Consider the following 18,273-nt stretch of genomic DNA (forward strand, 5'->3'; position numbering starts at 1 on the left):
TGATATTTTCAGAGTTTTGAAATATTTATGAGATGCCCAACAATGAAAACATTGTCGTGTCATTGACACTGATGGTCACCAAAGACAAGGACGTCAAGCTGGAATGCTCAGATTCAGTTTCAGACGTTCGCCGGATACGACAAGATCGCTACGTTCACCCAAGTGAAATAGGAACTTTTTATTAATTTCGAGAGGAAGCGAAATTCTTGGCTTGCTGGCATACCTGATGCCAATCGCATTTGTTTAGACTCAGCACGTCGATTATTTAACTCAATAGAGCTTTTTAATTTGCAACCTGAGCGAACCACATAAAAAATAAACAACAGCCACGGTTCGTTTTCCGCCCTGCCCCTGCTATCAACTCGCATTCCACCGGTTGCTAGGCCATTTAGGCATATCCACACCTTGTTGCTCGAATGGGCCATCTGTTCTGTGCTGACCACCACCCACCACACACATCTCCCACCGGTTTTTCGCAGAAGAACCGCCTTCCTTTGAAGTGGCCAGTCGAGTAAATTCGGTTAATTTACAGCGTTTTTAAAATCATTGCCCCGAATTTAAATTCGAAACGGTTGCGCTCGTTGAGAAAAAAAAAGGAAAACGAAACGGCTTTTAATTGTCAAGTGATTGGGTCTCGGATTTCGAGGAAGGTGTGCCAGGTGCAGAGCCTGTTTCCCACTCCTCGCCGCGGGGATTTCATCTCGGGCTGTCCAAATAAACACGCACACACTTTGTAAGTGCCGAGGAGTGCAAATAAATATTTGTAATTTATACGTTTCTGGCTGCGTGGGCAACACGCCGCAGATACAACAAAATAAATCGGGTGTGAGAATGTGTAAGGCTGAATGGAACCGCGAATGCACTGCGCCCAGCAGCCAAGGTTTAAGTCAGGAAATGGACACAATGAGATTTTGGGAGCTCGAATTCGAGAATTAATGGAAAACATTTAAAAAATGCATTAATTTATCAGCTAATTGCGGACAAGCCTGCTGCAGCGCATAACAAATGGCCAAATGTTCGCACATTGCACATTGCTCATACGCAGTGTGTGCCCATAGAGAAATATTGGCTTGTCTGCGCTTTTATATCGCACGCCACTCGCAAAAGTGTGCCAAATAAATCAAAAGCGGGACCATTAAATAGTGTTTTAAATAAAACCCGAGTAAACAAACAAAACGGGCCTCAATCGCATGACAAACCAAAACCCCAATTCCAAATGGTCAGGTTACAACTTAATGGGCAGTTAAATCTTTACGATGCTTTTGGGACAAGTGCAGCACCAGCAACTGCACCAAGTGAATCATCCACATCCAATCCCGTTCCCACGTTCCAAAACAAACAAAACCGAAGTTGCACAATGCCGCATATAGATGAATGCTATTATTTTAGCTAATCTCTTGGCTCGCCTGCCCAACTATTTTGCCTTGCTTCTTTTTTGTGCAAATTTTATGGTACGAAAGCTAAACAAAGTTGATTATTTTATAGTTTTGAATCAATCGAAATGGGCGAAAATACATAAATATATGTATATGTATATATATATCCAGCGATTTCAAGGTTAGCCCGGCAACAACTGACTTGTGCGGTAGCGCCATGTGCTCCTCCAGCAACATAGGAGGCCGGCGGAGGCATTAAACAAACAGACCAGCCCGCGTCCTGCCCTCCGGATCCCCCCCGGGAAACATATACACACACTTCAGACGTTCCAAAAAATAAAAAGAGAAAAAAACACATGGGAAAAGCGGGCGTTGTCCAGCCAGCCAGTCAGGCGACCAAAAACGAAGAAAAAAATGCCCAGACGACTGGCAGCCAAGCCAAATGGAAGGCGAAGCCGGTCTAATGCATTTTGTAGCCCATTTTCAATTAAAAATTTTGCACATTTCTCGTTTTTGGCCAAGGTTAATTGATTGAATTTGCGATGATGGCTTTCAATTGTGAATTTGAAGTTGTATATGCACTTCGGCCGCAGGCTGATTTCAATTTAGATATCCGAATGCACAGCAAATGCATTTCCATGAACTATTATTTATAGCACGCGTCATATACGGTTTTGGATTTGAATTCGGATTCGTCTGTGGACATGGATTCAACTTGGCGCGTGGGGGATTCACCGGATGACCAGAGTTTACCATTAAAACGACGGAGAATCACACTTTTTCCAGGAAAGCGCGCAGAAAATGATTTTATGGCCCTGTTTTTCGCCGGCTGTTTATTGGGGTTTTTGTTATCGTTTTCGTTTTGGTTTTGCTTTTGCCATTTTCCATTTCGCGAAATTCAAGGGCCGCCATGCCGCATCCTCTTGTCAATTCACAAAAGGAAAATGGGGAAAATGGGAAAAACATTTCCACGAAATGTTTGCCTGCAATTGAAAAATATTTACAAATACTTTCGCCCGTCCTGACTAAACGAATTCAAAGTAATTCCTGTGTTTTCGAATAATTGCCTGACTGCAATCATTCTCCAAAATATTTTGAATGCCTCAGCTGCAACAATTGCTTTCAATGAATTTTCGATTCCAATTGAAAGGCCATACCTTCTACATCCTTCTCCATTCAATTATCAATTTTGTTGTGTTATTGGGCTTGGATATCGGCTTAGAAATGTTAGAGTAATAAAATAGTATTTACTTAGAGGCGATTTCGATTTTGTTTGTGGCAGTCACGCATCGCGCATGCATAACGGCCCCATAAAGTGTACAAGTTTATTTACCATTCGCCAGCAGGCACGGTAAACACACGCGCCCCAAATTCTACAAAGTGGAAAAGTTTTGCAAATACATACTTAGTGGGAAAGCCAAAATGCATGTTGCAAATCGCACATAAGGTCGGAAAATGTGGCAAATTCGTATAATTGTGAGATCTGTGCGAGAATATGTGTAATTCAAATCCATCTGCGTCCTATGATTTATGCCCGTTTTGGACTTACAAACTGATAATTTGCAGTTGCGTAGCCAATTTTAGTTTCCATTTGCGGTTTGTAGCTGCGCATGCCCACATGCCAATTAAATCGCGCATACGACGTGTTGCCCAAAAGCAGCACAGGGCGCCAGTTTAGTCGGCCAGCGCACTGCCATTAAGTCATTAAATACAAATTAACAGCAAACAATTACCAGCCAGCATCGGACAGCCACATTCACAGACGTGTAATTAAGTATACGCCGCGTTGTCTGGCCAGACATGCCACGCATTCGTCGGTTAACACCTCCAACGTCGAACCAGCGGCTAAGGTGGTTTACACGAGGGATCCAATTCGAAGCTGCGGCCTTCACGGGGACAGACTGAACGGCGACGAGCCGACTCCGACTCCACAGACTGTGTGTAGCCACAAAGCCATATAGCCAGATACCCAGATAGCCAGATAGCCACCATGGGCATAAGTTATGGCACACGGCGAAATATAAAGCAATCGACTGACACACAAATCGCTTGTTTGTCCATTCCATATTCCCAGTCAAGTGTAAACAGGTTTATTTTTTTTTCGCTGTGGGCAAAGATGTTTCTTCTGCTGCCGAGCCATCGAATTGGTCAATTAGTCAGAGCGTGATAATAAATAAAGCCGCGTGGAAGTGAAGCATCCGAAGATGCGGAGAAATCCCAGAATACAATGGAAGCCCTAAAATAAAGAACAGCACGGAAATCCATCTGCAGCAGGCTACTTAGCCGTGCCGATCAAATGAGGAGGCACGCTGGTCATTTGCATATTTATAAGGCGTATTCATACGAAACAAGTTAATAAGCAGCTCTCCCCAACGCATGCATAACTAACCCAGCGAGAGATAAAGCCCAGATTGGCCAGAATGGGGCTTTAATTAAATACTTTAAGTGTATGGATATCTTTGGGGCATCGCGGCATGCGCGATTTGCATTGCAAATTGTGCACAGGCATTTAAGTATTGGATGAAATTTATGATAAGCCTCACACCAGCGGAATCAGTTCCAGATTTAAGTACGCAGATTCAAGCCAAGCCATCTATCTTTTGGCGGATTGATTCCGGGTAATTCGGTTAATTCAACGATAAGCCAGATCATCAATCAAGCTGTTGATTAAGCGTACAGCTCAATGAATGCTTTTTCAATATGTACTTAAGCACAGAGTTCATTATACTTAATACCTATATATCAGTGTGAACCCAACTATACAAACTTATATCATTTTAAAATTCAAGAAGCACTGCGCTTAAAAGTAGGCAAATGATTAGATTGACTGGCAAACTATTTTCTAATCAAGATGATATCTAGACTAATTACTAACGATTCTGATCGTTAAAATGCCTTTAAGTGGCAGCACTAAACCTAATGAGAATTTTATGGCCCAATCTTCTCAGCTGTTCGCGAACACAATTAAATTGTAACTTTCGGTGGCGCTGTGAAAGGTCAATAGCAATTAACAATTTCAAGGACAAGTTTTACGGCCCAGTAGCTTTGTGTTCAGAATGTGCTGAGCTATTTAAAGTTTCGAGAACGATATACCCATTTGCGGTTTTCAATTCTCATCAGTGGCGAGAACCGCAAAGTAGCCGGAAATGTGATCACGATCCCCCTTCCTTCCCACAGCCGGAATCACACGGCACGCCAGATTGGCATTTGGCATCCATATACCATATTTTGCAGACACTTTTGAGGCGACACTATGGCCAATGAGCATAACGAATGTGTCGGCGGTTGCAGAGTTCACAGAGATGCCATAAAATTATGTAAAACAGCCCATCATTTAGCGGCATTAATTTGCTAATTTCGCTGGGGGGAATTTTAATTTATTTGCGCTGATGTATGAATTGGCTAAAACAATTTCGGCGAAGGTGCAAACAAAGAGCTCTCACATAAATTTACAAATTAGAGATATTTAACATTTTTTTTTTGCGCCAGGCTGACTGGTTGGTTGGCTAGTTGGCTGGCGGGGATGGGGATGGGGTACTGAATCTTTTTATTCGCATTTTTTTCGGCTTCGCATCGCTTTTGTTTTATCTCTCGAGCACAAATTGCCGTTGGCACACTTTACACCTTCGCGTTTAAGCATTTATTTTAAACAAAATGTGCAAAAATTCGCGGTGCGAGGAAGTCTTTTCAACAGCTTCTCCTCTGCTCTGTATCTGGTCTGGCTGCAGCCAAAGGCCAACGCCGCCGGGCATCCTCCTCCTTCGCCTTCGCCATCTCCCTCACATCCACTTCCTCTGCATCTGAGCATCTCACAGGTGGTCAAGGTATCCACATGCCGGCGGCGGCAGTTCATCAATAATTCTTTCAAAAGTCAATCACTCACATCGGCCCCTGCCGCGATAGGCCGGTTTGGAGAGCACGGAACGTGCCCAAGCACTTATCTGGTCGGCTTTTCAGGTTTTCAGCTTTTCACCTTTCCAGCCGCCCACTAATCGAAATCCGCACCCAAGGTGTGAGAGAATGCCGGACGGTGCGGCCTATCTGCACGCGGTAGCCCATAATCTGCGGAGCAAACGTTGTGCTAACCGGATCCCCCATTTCTCCCCATCCATTTCAGCTCGAGGTGAAGAAGAGGTGTGAATGGTGGTGCCACAAGTACCTTCAAAAGATGTCCACCCACTGGCGGCAGAACGCCTGCCTGTATGCCTGCTGCATCGCCTTTCTGCTGGGCATGCTTATCATGTTCCATCTCGGTGTGCGAAGTGCACATAAGGGCCAGGAGGAGGTGCCTCAGAGCACGCACCCACTATCCAACAGCCCACCTGCACCACCAGCCACGTTCCACCCCAGAAGGCATGATAACGACACCTCGACGGACCACGAACCACCCGATGGCTTGGAGGATCTGGAAGAGGAGGAGCACAGCGCCCTCGTGATGCCCACCAAGGTCTACAACTACAGTCTCAGCGAAGCTGATCTGATCTACGAGTCGAAGAGAAACAGCGACATCAACAGTTTCCTAAAAGGTAAGCCTAATATAATTAATATAACTTTAAAACAAAGAAACTATCTCTCCCATCCACTAATAGAGTCCGCATCGGCCTTTACCATGACGGGAACGTATCGCAACATGTCCAATGAGATCTGGGACCCGCATCCGCAGTACAACCTCAATGTGTTCGGTCGCCAGTTGCATTTGGTGCTGCGACAGGACGCCTCGTTCGTCCACAACCACTCGATGACCCAAATTCGGATACTGAAGGAGGGGGAGGAGCATCCGGGACCGGAGACGGAGGCGGAGGCGGAGCAGCGCCACCTGGGCTGCTTCTACTCCGGCTACGTCGAGGACGATCCGCACTCGATGGTCTCCGTCTCACTGTGCGGTGGCATGGTAAGGCCAGCAACTGACCTTCGCTCAGATTTAGATTTCATCCATTTGCATCGCATTAACATATCGCAAATTATGCTTATCAATATGCCGCCGAATATGACCACTAATAAGCGTTTCGCCCCCCCCTTCTCCGCTCCAGACTGGTTATATCAAAACGAGTTTCGGCGCGCTGCTCATTGAGCCGGTGAACCGAACCAGCAGCGATGAGGTTCTCCACCGGGTCTTTCGCAAATCGCAGCGCAACGCCAGACACGCTGTCTCCAAGTTCGAGCTGGGCCTGGACGCTTTCATGAGCAAGCTGGAGCAGGCGCAGGAGGAGGAGCAGAAGTCCAAGTCCCGCAAATTGAATCGAAAGAAGCGACACTATGCGGATGTGGACAACCAGGTGTACACCTTGGAGGTGCTCATTGCCGTGGACAACAGCATGAAGCAGTTCCATGGCGAGGACCTGCAACCCTACATCCTCATCCTCATGTCGATCGTGTCCAGCATTTTTGCGGACGCCAGCATTGGTAACTCCATTCGCATTTTGCTGGTGCGACTGATCAGCCTGCCGAATATCAACGACCAAACGCATTCCAGCAACGAAATGCTGAAGCACTTCTGCCAGTTCATCAACCAATCTGGATACGAAAGAGATACAGCCATGTTGATCACACGGTAAGTGGAGATATGGTTCACCTTGGGTTCACCTAATTGCATCATTTCTTTTGGACAATAGCGAACCCATCTGTGGCAGCGTGCCGGGCAAGATTTGCCACATGCTGGGCTTGGCCGAACTGGGCACCGTTTGCAGTTCCAGTTCCTGCTCCATTGTCCAGGACACCGGACTGCCCACCGCCTTCACCATGGCCCACGAGCTGGGACACATGTGAGTTATAAAATCGTAGAAGTATTTACCACATTACTTATCAATATATATTCCAGCTTGAACATGAACCACGACGACGACGACAAGTGCATGCCCTATGTCACCAGGCAGAACAACAACAAGGTGCTCCACATCATGTCCAGCGTGATGGGCATCCACATGCATCCGTGGTCGTGGTCCAAGTGCTCCCGCCACTTTGTCTCCGAGTTTCTCGAGTAAGTTTTCCGCCAATCGAGTTGCCAACAGTGATCTCAATTTACCATTCAACATAGGAAAACCGACAAGTCCTGCCTGGAGACCTCCGTGGGTGCCCACATTCCCTACGGCACGGAGCGTCTGCCTGGAGAGATTTACTCCCTGGACGCCCAGTGCCAGCTGAGTTTCGGCAATGACTTTGGCTACTGTCCCACGGACGAGGAGTGCAAGCGGTTGTGGTGCAACCGAACCTCCGGTAACTCCAACGAGCAGTGCGCCTCCAGCAATCTGCCATGGGCCGATGGAACGCCTTGCGGCTCCAGTGGCCACTGGTGTCAGAGGGGCAGGTGTGTGTCCAACAAGCATGGATACGGACGCCAGGTGAACGGTGGATGGGGACCCTGGACGCCATTCACGCCCTGCAGCCTTACCTGCGGTGGGGGAGTGCAGGAGTCGCGGCGGGAGTGCAACCAACCTGTGCCGGAGAATGGTGGCAAGTACTGCACGGGAAGTCGGAAGAAGTACCGGTCGTGCAACACCCATCAGTGTCCACCAGGCAGCATGGATCCGCGCGAGCAGCAGTGCTATGCGATGAACGGACGGAACATGAACATTCCGGGCGTGAACCCAGACACCAAGTGGGTGCCCAAATACGAAAGTGAGTATGGGAAAGCCATGTGGCAAACGTGTGAAACCCTAGGCTAACCAACCCCCTTTCTCGACCCCCAGAGGATGCGTGCAAGCTCTTCTGCCGCATGGACATGAAGGTCACCTACTTCATGCTCAAGAGCATGGTCACCGACGGCACCTCCTGTGCGGTGGACAGCTTCGACAAGTGCGTCAACGGCATCTGCCGGCCGGCGGGATGCGACAACGAGCTCAACTCGATTGCCAAGCTGGGTAAAGCGAATCATTCCCCTTATCCGCAGAGCACCTAATCCCCCTCTAACCTCAGCACCCATCGCTTGATTGAATCACCTACCATGATAATCATAATTAATCGATTTCCGCTACGCTCTTTGCAGACAAGTGCGGCGTGTGCGAGGGTCGCAATGACACATGCCACGAGGTAAACGGAAACCTGCTCGTCTCCAATCTCCTGGGGCTAAATGATGGGAATGAGCCGAACAAGACACTCTACTATGTGACGCGAATACCAAAAGGTTTGCACACACTCAGCTAACAACATAACTTTCATTAATTTTTGGCTAATAATTTCCTCAATAAATGCTAATGGCATCTGTTTGTGCCTTACGGGCTTAATGGCTAAATCGCTTACCGTACATACAAGTACGTGGAGCTCGTGACTCGCCAACTGGGTGGCAGATAGTTGCCAGTTCCAGATAGACTTGTCGCCAGGCAATCATTCACCGGCGCCAGGTGAACGCACCCCACAGTCTCACGTTCACCCAGATTGCACTCTTTGCGATTCTGGGCCTATCTACTGGGTCTGCTGCTCAAGTTTAAAATCATGCATTAATTATATTTTATTTTTCTTTGTGGCGCCAGCGGTAATCTTGTAACGTCCAGGCCCTGTGTAAAATCACATTTACAATCAGCAGGGGCATCGCTGATTTTAAATGTTTGCATTAACAACACGCTTATTTCTTAATCATTCGGCATTGCATTTCTCATTGCTGCTGCTGGTAATCTAAATTTAAATTTAAATACAATTAATATTTGTATTAGGGACATTGCCATAGTTTTTCAATTAAAACCAATGATTTCTGAGTATCAATTTTAAATATCAATTAATCAACTTGATATCTAATCGATGAGTTACATATTTATTCTATTACGATTTATTTAAAGTGCCGCACTTTACATTAGTTAATACCTCTTTAATGACTTGAATAATCTGATATTGCTATTTTCTGTTTCTATATTCAACATATTTCGTTAATTGATTATTCACTTATAGGTGCCTCCAACATTATAATCACTCAGCGTGGCTATCCCGACCAGAACTTCATAGTACTCACCGATGACCGGGACAACGAACTGCTTAATGGAAAATTCCTCAAGACCTATCCATTGAAGTTCGTTTATGCCGGGGTCACGATGCAGTACACCGGTTCTAGTAGTGTGGTGGAGCAGGTGAACACGACCTACTCATGGAAACTATCCCGTGATCTTATAGTACAGGTATTACCCGTTGGATATTCCACCAGTTGCAGTTAGTTGCATTCCTCAACTCCATTTTGCAGATCATTTCATTGGACGTGAGTCCGTCCAAGCGGCAGGACACCGTCCTGATGTCCTACTCCTACACCATCGACAAGCCACCGGATTACGAGGCGGAGGTGGAGATTTATCGCTGGGAGATGCAGGCCCCAAGCAACTGCGATTCCCTATGCGAGGGCAGGAGCCATCGCCTGCCGGCCTGCATCAGCACCACCCAGGGTGTCAAGGTTGCCCCACAGTTTTGTGACAAGTCCGCCATGCCCAAAATCGATGATCGGGCTTGCAACACTGACTGCCGCCTCAAGTGAGTTAAGAGTGCACTTTACAACTTACTTGTATTATACTAAATAAATCAACTAACTTGCAGTCTCACTGTGACGAGCATCTCGGAGTGCTCGGCCGCGTGTGGAGAATTGGGTACCCGGGAGAAGACCTACGCCTGCGTCCAGACATTCACGAATATGCAGCGTTCCAATATTGTGGATATGTCCTATTGCAAGCTGAAGTTCGATGTGGCTTACCACGAGGAGTGTCGCGAAGGATGCTGGCATTTGTCGGAGTGGTCATCTGTGAGTTTAGCATAACATTTCTTAATCGGAACGAATCCTAAGTCATATTCTCCATCGCAGTGCTCCAAGTCGTGTGGCACTGGTTCCCAGCAGCGTGAGGCTCACTGCTACCTTCACAATTCCCGTGTCAGCGATGATCTGTGCAATCCACGGACAAAGCCCCATTTGAACACCCTAATCGGGATCTGCAACACTGAGTCGTGCCCCACGTACACTAAGTCATCTGTAAGTCACAGAAATCTGAGGCATTATAATCCTATGCATATATTAATCCTATTTTTCGTATCCCATAGAATGCTCTGGCAGTTAGTAACTGGGTGATTGGAGAATGGGGCGAATGCAATGAGTGGTGTGAGAAGACTCGTTCTGTGAGTTGTTCACATCCCTACGGAATTGGCTGCGGCAGCAGAAAGCCCAAAGACGTCCGCAAATGCTGCCACATCAAGTACACCAGCGATTGGACAGACGTGAGTTGTCCTGCAACTACCATAGATCCATGAATTTAAATCTTTTACCTTTCATAGTGTTCGGTGCAATGTGGCGAGGGCGTCAAGAGGAAGAAGCAAAGCTGCACGCGGGTCTACAAGCCGGATGTTCCGGGTACCCGAAAGCGCCGGGTGTACGTGGATGAATCGTACTGCATTAGCCGAAAGGTGCATCGTCCCAAGCTGCGCACCACCACCAAATCCTGCCGGATCAACTGCAAGTGGAATGCCTCGGACTGGAGGCGCTGTCCAGCTGACTGCTCGGAGGAGTACCAAACGCGCGATGTGCGTTGCGAGACCTTCCAGGGTGACGGAGTGGAGGACAAGCACTGCGATGCCAAGAAGCGTCCATCCAAGCGACGCATCTGCAACAACTGCGTGCGCCGGCAGTCGAGAGTCATCTCGCAGGTGAGTTGGACACTTAGAAAGCTTCCTTTCGAGAGAGTTACAAGCTTACATTAATTTTCAGTGCAACTGCGAGGGTGTGGAGAAGAGGCGGGACTTCTGCTATAACTCGCACAAGGGTCGCATCGCCTGTCCCACGCGAGCCAGGGTGGAGCGTCACAGCTGCACTCCGCCGCCGCATTGCCGGAGGAGAAGTGCCATCGGGAGCAGCATTAGCAGCAGACCGAGGGGCACTGGAGTGAGTAGCAGCAGGAGCTTGAATTCAATTGGAGGCTCACGGAATCGCGGAAGACCGAGGAGCTGTGCGGACTTGAAGGAGATGCACGGCTACAACAAGGATGGCAACTATCAGGTGGAGGTGAGATCGCGGATGGTGCACATCTACTGCCACGCGATGAACAGCAGGACGCCACAGGAGTACGTAAACGTGGATCCGCAGGAGAACTACTCCATATACTACGAGTACAGGACGAAGCAGACCAACAGCTGTCCGCCGGAGTCGCGAGGCCACGAGTACTACAACGATCAGAACTCCGGCCGGACGCACTTCAGAAAGCTGCGGCTGAATATCACCGATCTGCGCATCCTGGACAACGACTTCAAGTTCGCCGATTCGCGGGGCTTGGCCCAGAAGCTAGGATCAGCGGGCGATTGCTACAATCGCATTGGCCAGTGTCCGCAGGGCGACTTCTCCATCAACATGAAGGACACGGACTTCTCCATACGGCCGGGAACCGTGTGGCGGATGCATGGCCAGTACTCGGTCATGAAGCGTATCAGTGAGGTATGTCAGTCACTCAATTGCCAAAAAGGATCACTGCTCATATATATGCTGTTCCCGTTTTCAGTTTGATACGACCACGCAGATGCGAAGGGGATTCTGCGGAGGATACTGCGGCGGTTGCTATATAGCGCCCGATTCTGGCCTTTACCTGGACGTGTTATGACTGAAACCACTGAGTAGTCAGCGGGAAACTTTGTTTGACCTTCCCACGGTAATCGGGTCTACGTCCCGGGAAGGACCAAGGGTAAAGTTAATCCGAGCATCCCAGCATTTCAGGGTTACCCCAGCCAAGAATTACCACTACGGAGAGTCGCCGCTATCGATGGTTAAAAGTATTCTCGAATATTAGTTAGGATATATAAACTGTAGTAATCGTGTCGAAGTAGCCCGAACAAAACCATATCGCCTGTATATATAATTATATTTCGCTCGAAATTAGTAACTAGATATTATTGCCATGTAATGTATTAAGTATTGTAAATACTAGAGGATGTGAGCCTTTGAATTAGCAAATAGGGGTTATCCATATTGTACACCATCATCATAGGTCGCCGCTCAGATAAGCCCGTATTTGTGCCAACTCCGGTATGCAGTGATAGAAGATGAAAGGATCCGTTGCCTAGGTAAAGTCAGCAATGGGAACAATACCAAGAAGTGCATTTCAAACAATTATTTAAATTAACATATACTTACTTACATACTTTCTCTGCCCCCCATCAATTATTCTGATGGCCTAGGCCATCCATCACTCGCCGAAAACGAAGAGCTCGGCTAAACTAGTGCAATGCCGGTCTGTACAATAGTTGTATTAGCTTAGCTCCGCAATTAGTTAGTTAAGAGAGAGAGAGAGAAAAGCTGGGAGCAAATGTATGTGTAACTAAAACGAATACTCATATTATTTAGGATACCCCCCGATCGCACAAGCCAAACCAAACTATTCATCAAATCGAATTAACACTGCTGATTGATTGTTATCACTGCCAGATTTTCAACGTTCAATCGATTGTATCCCAAATCGCCTAAGTCCCGGTACCAAGTATCCTCGCTGTATTTTCATTTAACTAGCTAGGCTAATGCAAAACCAATGTTAACAATTAATTTAATGTCAATTAAAAGGAATTTAAAGCTGTTACCAACCAAACGTGGTTCGCACCTCCAGGGCTTTTCAGTACACGGGGGCGGGTAATAGAAAAATGTATTTATTTAAAATATTTAATAGTTTTAATGGAAGATATATTTGGCTTTCAATTCACTGACTAGGGTTAAAAGCTCCTCATATACATTTGATTGCTACTCGACATGGAGCACAGCCGCGACTCTTACGATTAGTTCTTCAAAGTAAAAATCCGCTGTACCACTGCCGATGAAGTGGCCATGAAGGATGAGCACCGACAACCGGAGGTTGCCTCTGATTATCTGCTGTGAATCTGAGTTGGATGATAATTGTTGTGCGATGGGTTCGCTGCTTTTGTCTATCACTGTGCGAGCCGAGGTTGTTGGGAAGCTCGATGGATGCTTGTTGGTCGCTGCTGGTTGCTGCCTTTGAAGAGCTTTCGCGGCGGGCGAAAGACTTAAAAGCACTTGCGGTGGACGATTCCGGGGCCGGACTCGTCGTACTCCTGCTTCGAGATCCACATCTGCTGGAAGGTGGACAGCGAGGCCAGGATGGAGCCACCGATCCAGACGGAGTACTTCCTCTCGGGTGGCGCAATGATCTTGATCTTGATGGTCGATGGGGCCAGGGCAGTGATCTCCTTCTGCATACGATCGGCAATACCTGAAATTGCAAACACCAAAGGATTAAGCACGGGTGCAACTGCTGGAGCGAGTGATTTGTCTTACCAGGGTACATGGTGGTACCGCCGGACAGCACGGAGTTGGCATACAGATCCTTGCGGATGTCCACGTCGCACTTCATGATCGAGTTGTAGACGGTCTCGTGGATGCCGCACGACTCCATGCCCAGGAACGAGGGCTGGAACAGGGCTTCGGGGCAGCGGAAGCGCTCGTTGCCAATGGTGATCACCTGGCCGTCGGGCAACTCGTACGACTTCTCCAGCGAGGTGGAGGCGGCAGCGGTGGCCATCTCCTGCTCGAAGTCCAGAGCCACGTAGCACAGCTTCTCCTTGATGTCGCGCACGATCTCACGCTCGGCGGTGGTGGTGAAGCTGTAGCCGCGCTCCGTCAGGATCTTCATCAGGTAATCGGTCAGATCGCGACCAGCCAGATCCAGACGCAGGATGGCGTGGGGCAGGGCGAAGCCCTCATAGATGGGTACGGTGTGGGAGACACCATCGCCGGAGTCCAGCACAATACCGGTGGTACGACCAGAGGCGTACAGGGAGAGCACGGCCTGGATGGCCACGTACATGGCCGGCGAGTTGAAGGTCTCGAACATGATCTGGGTCATCTTCTCGCGATTGGCCTTGGGGTTCAGGGGTGCCTCGGTCAATAATACTGGATGCTCCTCGGGGGCCACGCGCAGCTCGTTGTAGAAGGTGTGATGCCAGATCTTCTCCATGTCGTCCCAGTTCGTGATGATGCCGTGCTCGATGGGGTACTTCAGCGTCAGGATACCGCGCTTGCTCTGCGCCTCGTCGCCCACGTACGAGTCCTTCTGACCCATGCCCACCATCACACCCTGGTGACGGGGACGACCCACAATCGAGGGGAAGACAGCACGGGGAGCGTCATCACCGGCGAAGCCGGCTTTGCACATGCCCGATCCGTTGTCGATAACTAATGCACCCGCATCATCGTCACACATCTTGGCAGTTGTTTATCTGGAAGGGAGATGAAAGAGCACTCGGTTAGCTCGATCTGCCGATTACTACTTTATTACAACTTTAATGACAACATAGAAAACTAATTAGCATCTCAAGAAATTAGTAAACTTTTCAAGATATTAAGAGTGAAACTCTATTGTCCGCACATTTGAGCAAATAAAATCATGAAAAATTAAAAGTATTATTTTAATTTAGTGATATATTCCATTTCCTTTTGACTCATGCTAATTGGTTATTCACTTGAAACTAAATCAGTGCTCTAAGAATATCCGAAAAGAATAGTTCATAGAACTTAAATGAAACGTATCGAATTAAACGATGCAATTACTCTTCACTTTATAATTAGATATTGAACTTTCGAAGACCGATTAATGACTTCTAGAAAAATCCATCAAGCAATCCGAACTTATTAAAAAGCATTTTAATATCCTTAGTCCTTGTGGCTTTTTCTGTAATAATCCTTGGATCCTTCGACATTGAGGTCGCACTCACACACCTTTTAGGTCAACGAAAGGAGGTAAATTGGATAGAGTCGCACGTTCGATTCCTGTTGACGACTAGACTCAACAACAAATGGCACGCCGATCGGTCTGTCCTGCCTTTATATCTCGGCTCTCCCTCGAAGCGATTTGAGTTGGATGCCAGGGCGGCACTGAGAGAAAGATTGAGCGAAAGTGCCGCGGAACAATCAACTCGAATCGATCCATATAAGCAGTTTTCGGACTTCTGCTCGTGCATGTCAGAAGTTTGGCTGCCTCATTGCACGAAGGCGACTCATCAATGCGCTTCATCAAACAAAGTAAGCCACAATTTCAGGTGGGCTAAAGAACACTTGAATACATATTATAGCATAGAATCATTTATTAACATTACTTATAGATACCAATAAGTTCAATAAATGTGAGATGTTCAAGATTGTGAAATATGGCATTTCATATATTGATTTTTGCACATGGTATTTGTTTAAGATACTATTAGTAGGTAACATTTCGATTGGGTGAACAAATCCTAGAAAATAATCTCATAACATATAACAGATTAAATAGCTCTGTAGTAGAATATATCCTTTATCTTCAATTCAGTTCATATTTAATCCCAGAATTATAAAATTAATTGAGAATGAAGTAAGTTATCAATCTTAGGACCCTATTCATTAATTGTAGGGAGTGCCAGGAGAGAGAAAGCTCTCGAAAGATAAGAGAATGCCATAGTCGAGTGATTAGCAGAGGTGCGTGATTGTCGGAGCATGGGCCACCTAAACGGCAATCAGCGCTCTCGAGTGGCCAATTAGCCCCATCTTCGTCCCCATCTCCGTGCCAATCCTGCTGCCAATGGGCGACTGCTGCGGCGGACGACTCATTCGGCGCTGAGAGTTCGGAAAATAGAAACGGACCTTAGAAGGACCGACGCAAGACAATTGGCATCCGCGGCAGGGACTGGGAGAATGGGACATTTCAACGGGCACGCAGCGAGGCGAATCTAAAATAGACGCGCCAAGCAGAGCGGCACCTATAAATCAACATCAAGGTTGATCGAGATCTCCGCGCGCGGTGCTCGAGGAAGCTGCATCCACATATGCAATCGCATTCTACAGAATGCTGCACTTTGCATTGCGGCGCCGATGCAATCCCGAAGTTGCGAAATCACCGTGCCGACCATTTATCAGTGCAATTAACCAACAATTGCCAGCCAGACCGAGCGAAAATGTATTTTCTCAATCGAACTGTATTTATCCTTTTATGTAGATTTGATTATTTTTTACTTCTTGCTATTTACGTTTTTATTGCTTGCCCGCGTGAATAATCGAATGCGGTTGGTCTAAAGATAGGATCTGATTGCTCGGAAGTGAATTGGTGGCATTCCCAAAGCGTTTTATTTGGTAATTGCCTTGATTGTCATCGTGTATTGAGCAAGAGGTTAGTGGCTGCGGACTTTTAATTTTAATTTTTAAATTCATTATAAATCATTTACGCATTACATTGATCTTGCTCACCATTTATGTAGAGATCTTAGCTAAATTTGCCAATTTTGCATTCTAGATATTTCTGAATTATAATTTTATTACGGCAAATTGATATAATTGTTGTGAAAGATATTTTAGAAACTTAGGCATTAGTTTTTTAATGACATATTTACTGTACACTTCTCCAATTGTGTCATCGTTATGTCAAGTGGTAATTACTTAATTTCATTGTTATAACATTACACATAATAATTGTATATATGTACGATTTCAGAAATAATATCAATTGCATTTGAATTGGTGTACGTAAGAATTTCCCAGGATTTATTTATTTAAATATTGCGTAGTCGAGACAAGAACCATAAACTAAAAGCATGCAAGTCTAGCATACTTTTCGGCTGAAGCAAAAGCCAGTTATAGATGGCGCTGTAATGCACAGCAAATGGTCTTTCACTTAACAACCTTTAAACGAGTTTGTGATTTCCTTTATGAAAAGAAGAGAATATGACACATCGAATAGCTACGAAGATAAATAATATTTTAAAATCGCTTCAACACGGGCCTCTCAAAAAAAAGCTCGACGGAACCCGTTTCCGCTAGCGCACCTAATGTCGGTGAAAGAGCGCCAAGCGAAAGCCAAGCGACAGAAACGTGCTCCAAAACGAAAGACTTAAGACCCGAACCTGAACCTCAAGCAGAAGTAGAAGCAGAAGCAGAAGCAGAATGAGAAAAGCAAAACCGAGCCGAGCTCGAAAAAGAAAGTGCAAGTGGACGCAGATGCTTAAGTATTCCGTCAGCGGAGACGGGCTTATTTTCTTACTTCGTCTTGCGCCTGTGTTGGTGCTGGTTTCACGGGCAGAGCGCGCCGCTGGAGACCGAGACCGAGACCGAGACCCAGACCCACAGCCACAGCCACTTCACCAGCACCACCACCACCATCATGATCACCGCCATGGTAACCAGCACCACCACAATCACCACCGGAGGCAAAGTTAAAGCCAAAACTTGAGCCACGAGCGCGTTGGCGATGACGACGCCGACTGAGGCTGCGGCTGAGCAGCGGCCGCGCAGCTTGACCCACTTTTTGGCCCATACAATCAGAATGTTTCATGTTTCGATTTTATTATTTTATTTTCTGTTTCTCTTTTCGGCTATCTTTTCGATTTGCTGGTCAGCAACGTGTGTATGTATGTGTGTTTAGTATGTATGCGCACGGGCTTGTATGAGTGCGAAGTTACTTTTTCTTTTCTTGCAGCTTGGCTGCTCTCATTGAAGTTGTAGGCCTATGCGAGATACGTGTGTAGATACAAGAACCATTTATTTATTTCGTGGCATGACTTTCGAAAAATTGTTTTATATTTCACTCGCCGCTGCGTTGCTGTGCGGGGGAAAAATTCACTGCCAACGGAGATATTACTTTCAGATTCCTTACTTGCTCATTAAGAGGGCAGCGAAAAATCAATCTGGATTGAGCATTAAGAAGAACAAAAGATCTGCTTATACATGGCCGTCGGATTTCGGATCGACTGCTGCATGTTGCTGTTCCTGTTGATCTTGCTGCTGCGTTGCTGCCGGCAGCATGACATAAACTTTCGATTGTCTGCCCGTCACATAACTGTTACTCGTCTTCTGCCTCCGTTTCCCCACAGCTCCATCTCCGATTTCCATTTCCATCGCCTTCTTCTCGTTCTTTGGGCCATTTCTTCTCCGCTACCACATCAATTTGGACTTTGGGCTTAAATGGGTAATTGGGTCAGACCCCGT

At 46.8% G+C, this 18,273-nt stretch overlaps 2 protein-coding genes across 4 annotated transcripts in view; one reads left to right on the forward strand and one right to left on the reverse strand.

The window, feature by feature from the left end:
• Positions 1–12,896, forward strand: part of LOC6727954 (A disintegrin and metalloproteinase with thrombospondin motifs 9) — a 34,306-nt gene extending 21,410 nt beyond the window's left edge. For all 3 annotated transcript variants that reach the window (XM_016176653.3, XM_039295312.2, XM_016176654.3), the window contains exons 2-17: positions 5,494–5,902; positions 5,966–6,267; positions 6,407–6,927; positions 6,989–7,138; positions 7,195–7,353; positions 7,411–7,991; positions 8,063–8,233; positions 8,359–8,496; positions 9,255–9,478; positions 9,541–9,821; positions 9,885–10,086; positions 10,147–10,311; positions 10,380–10,553; positions 10,611–10,979; positions 11,041–11,760; positions 11,825–12,896. In XM_016176653.3, coding sequence (XP_016034551.1) covers positions 5,494–5,902; positions 5,966–6,267; positions 6,407–6,927; positions 6,989–7,138; positions 7,195–7,353; positions 7,411–7,991; positions 8,063–8,233; positions 8,359–8,496; positions 9,255–9,478; positions 9,541–9,821; positions 9,885–10,086; positions 10,147–10,311; positions 10,380–10,553; positions 10,611–10,979; positions 11,041–11,760; positions 11,825–11,923 — 4,665 coding nt within the window. In that variant the 3' untranslated portion in view covers positions 11,924–12,896. The remainder of the gene's footprint in view (positions 1–5,493; positions 5,903–5,965; positions 6,268–6,406; positions 6,928–6,988; positions 7,139–7,194; positions 7,354–7,410; positions 7,992–8,062; positions 8,234–8,358; positions 8,497–9,254; positions 9,479–9,540; positions 9,822–9,884; positions 10,087–10,146; positions 10,312–10,379; positions 10,554–10,610; positions 10,980–11,040; positions 11,761–11,824) is intronic.
• Positions 12,897–12,943: 47 nt separating this feature from the next.
• On the reverse strand, positions 12,944–15,152 carry LOC6727955 (actin, indirect flight muscle). Its single transcript, XM_016175375.3, has 3 exons — positions 15,043–15,152; positions 13,603–14,543; positions 12,944–13,537 (listed from the first exon to the last, which is right to left on the reverse strand). The coding sequence occupies exons 2-3, from the start codon at positions 14,525–14,527 to the stop codon at positions 13,332–13,334; spliced, it is 1,131 nt and encodes a 376-aa protein (XP_016034553.1). The 5' UTR covers positions 14,528–14,543; positions 15,043–15,152; the 3' UTR covers positions 12,944–13,331.
• Positions 15,153–18,273: the final 3,121 nt, after the last annotated feature.

The sequence above is a fragment of the Drosophila simulans genome, chromosome 3R (assembly GCF_016746395.2).
Source record: "Drosophila simulans strain w501 chromosome 3R, Prin_Dsim_3.1, whole genome shotgun sequence".
NCBI classification, from domain to species: Eukaryota; Metazoa; Arthropoda; class Insecta; order Diptera; family Drosophilidae; genus Drosophila; species Drosophila simulans.

Excerpts from the sequence above, each read along its gene's own strand:
- LOC6727955 (XM_016175375.3), bottom strand. The coding sequence starts at position 14,527 with ATGTGTGACGATGATGCGGGTGCATTAGTTATCGACAACGGATCGGGC. Across the intron at positions 13,538-13,602 it reads CGGTACCACCATGTACCCTG|GTATTGCCGATCGTATGCAG; the intron begins GTAAGACAAATC and ends TTGCAATTTCAG.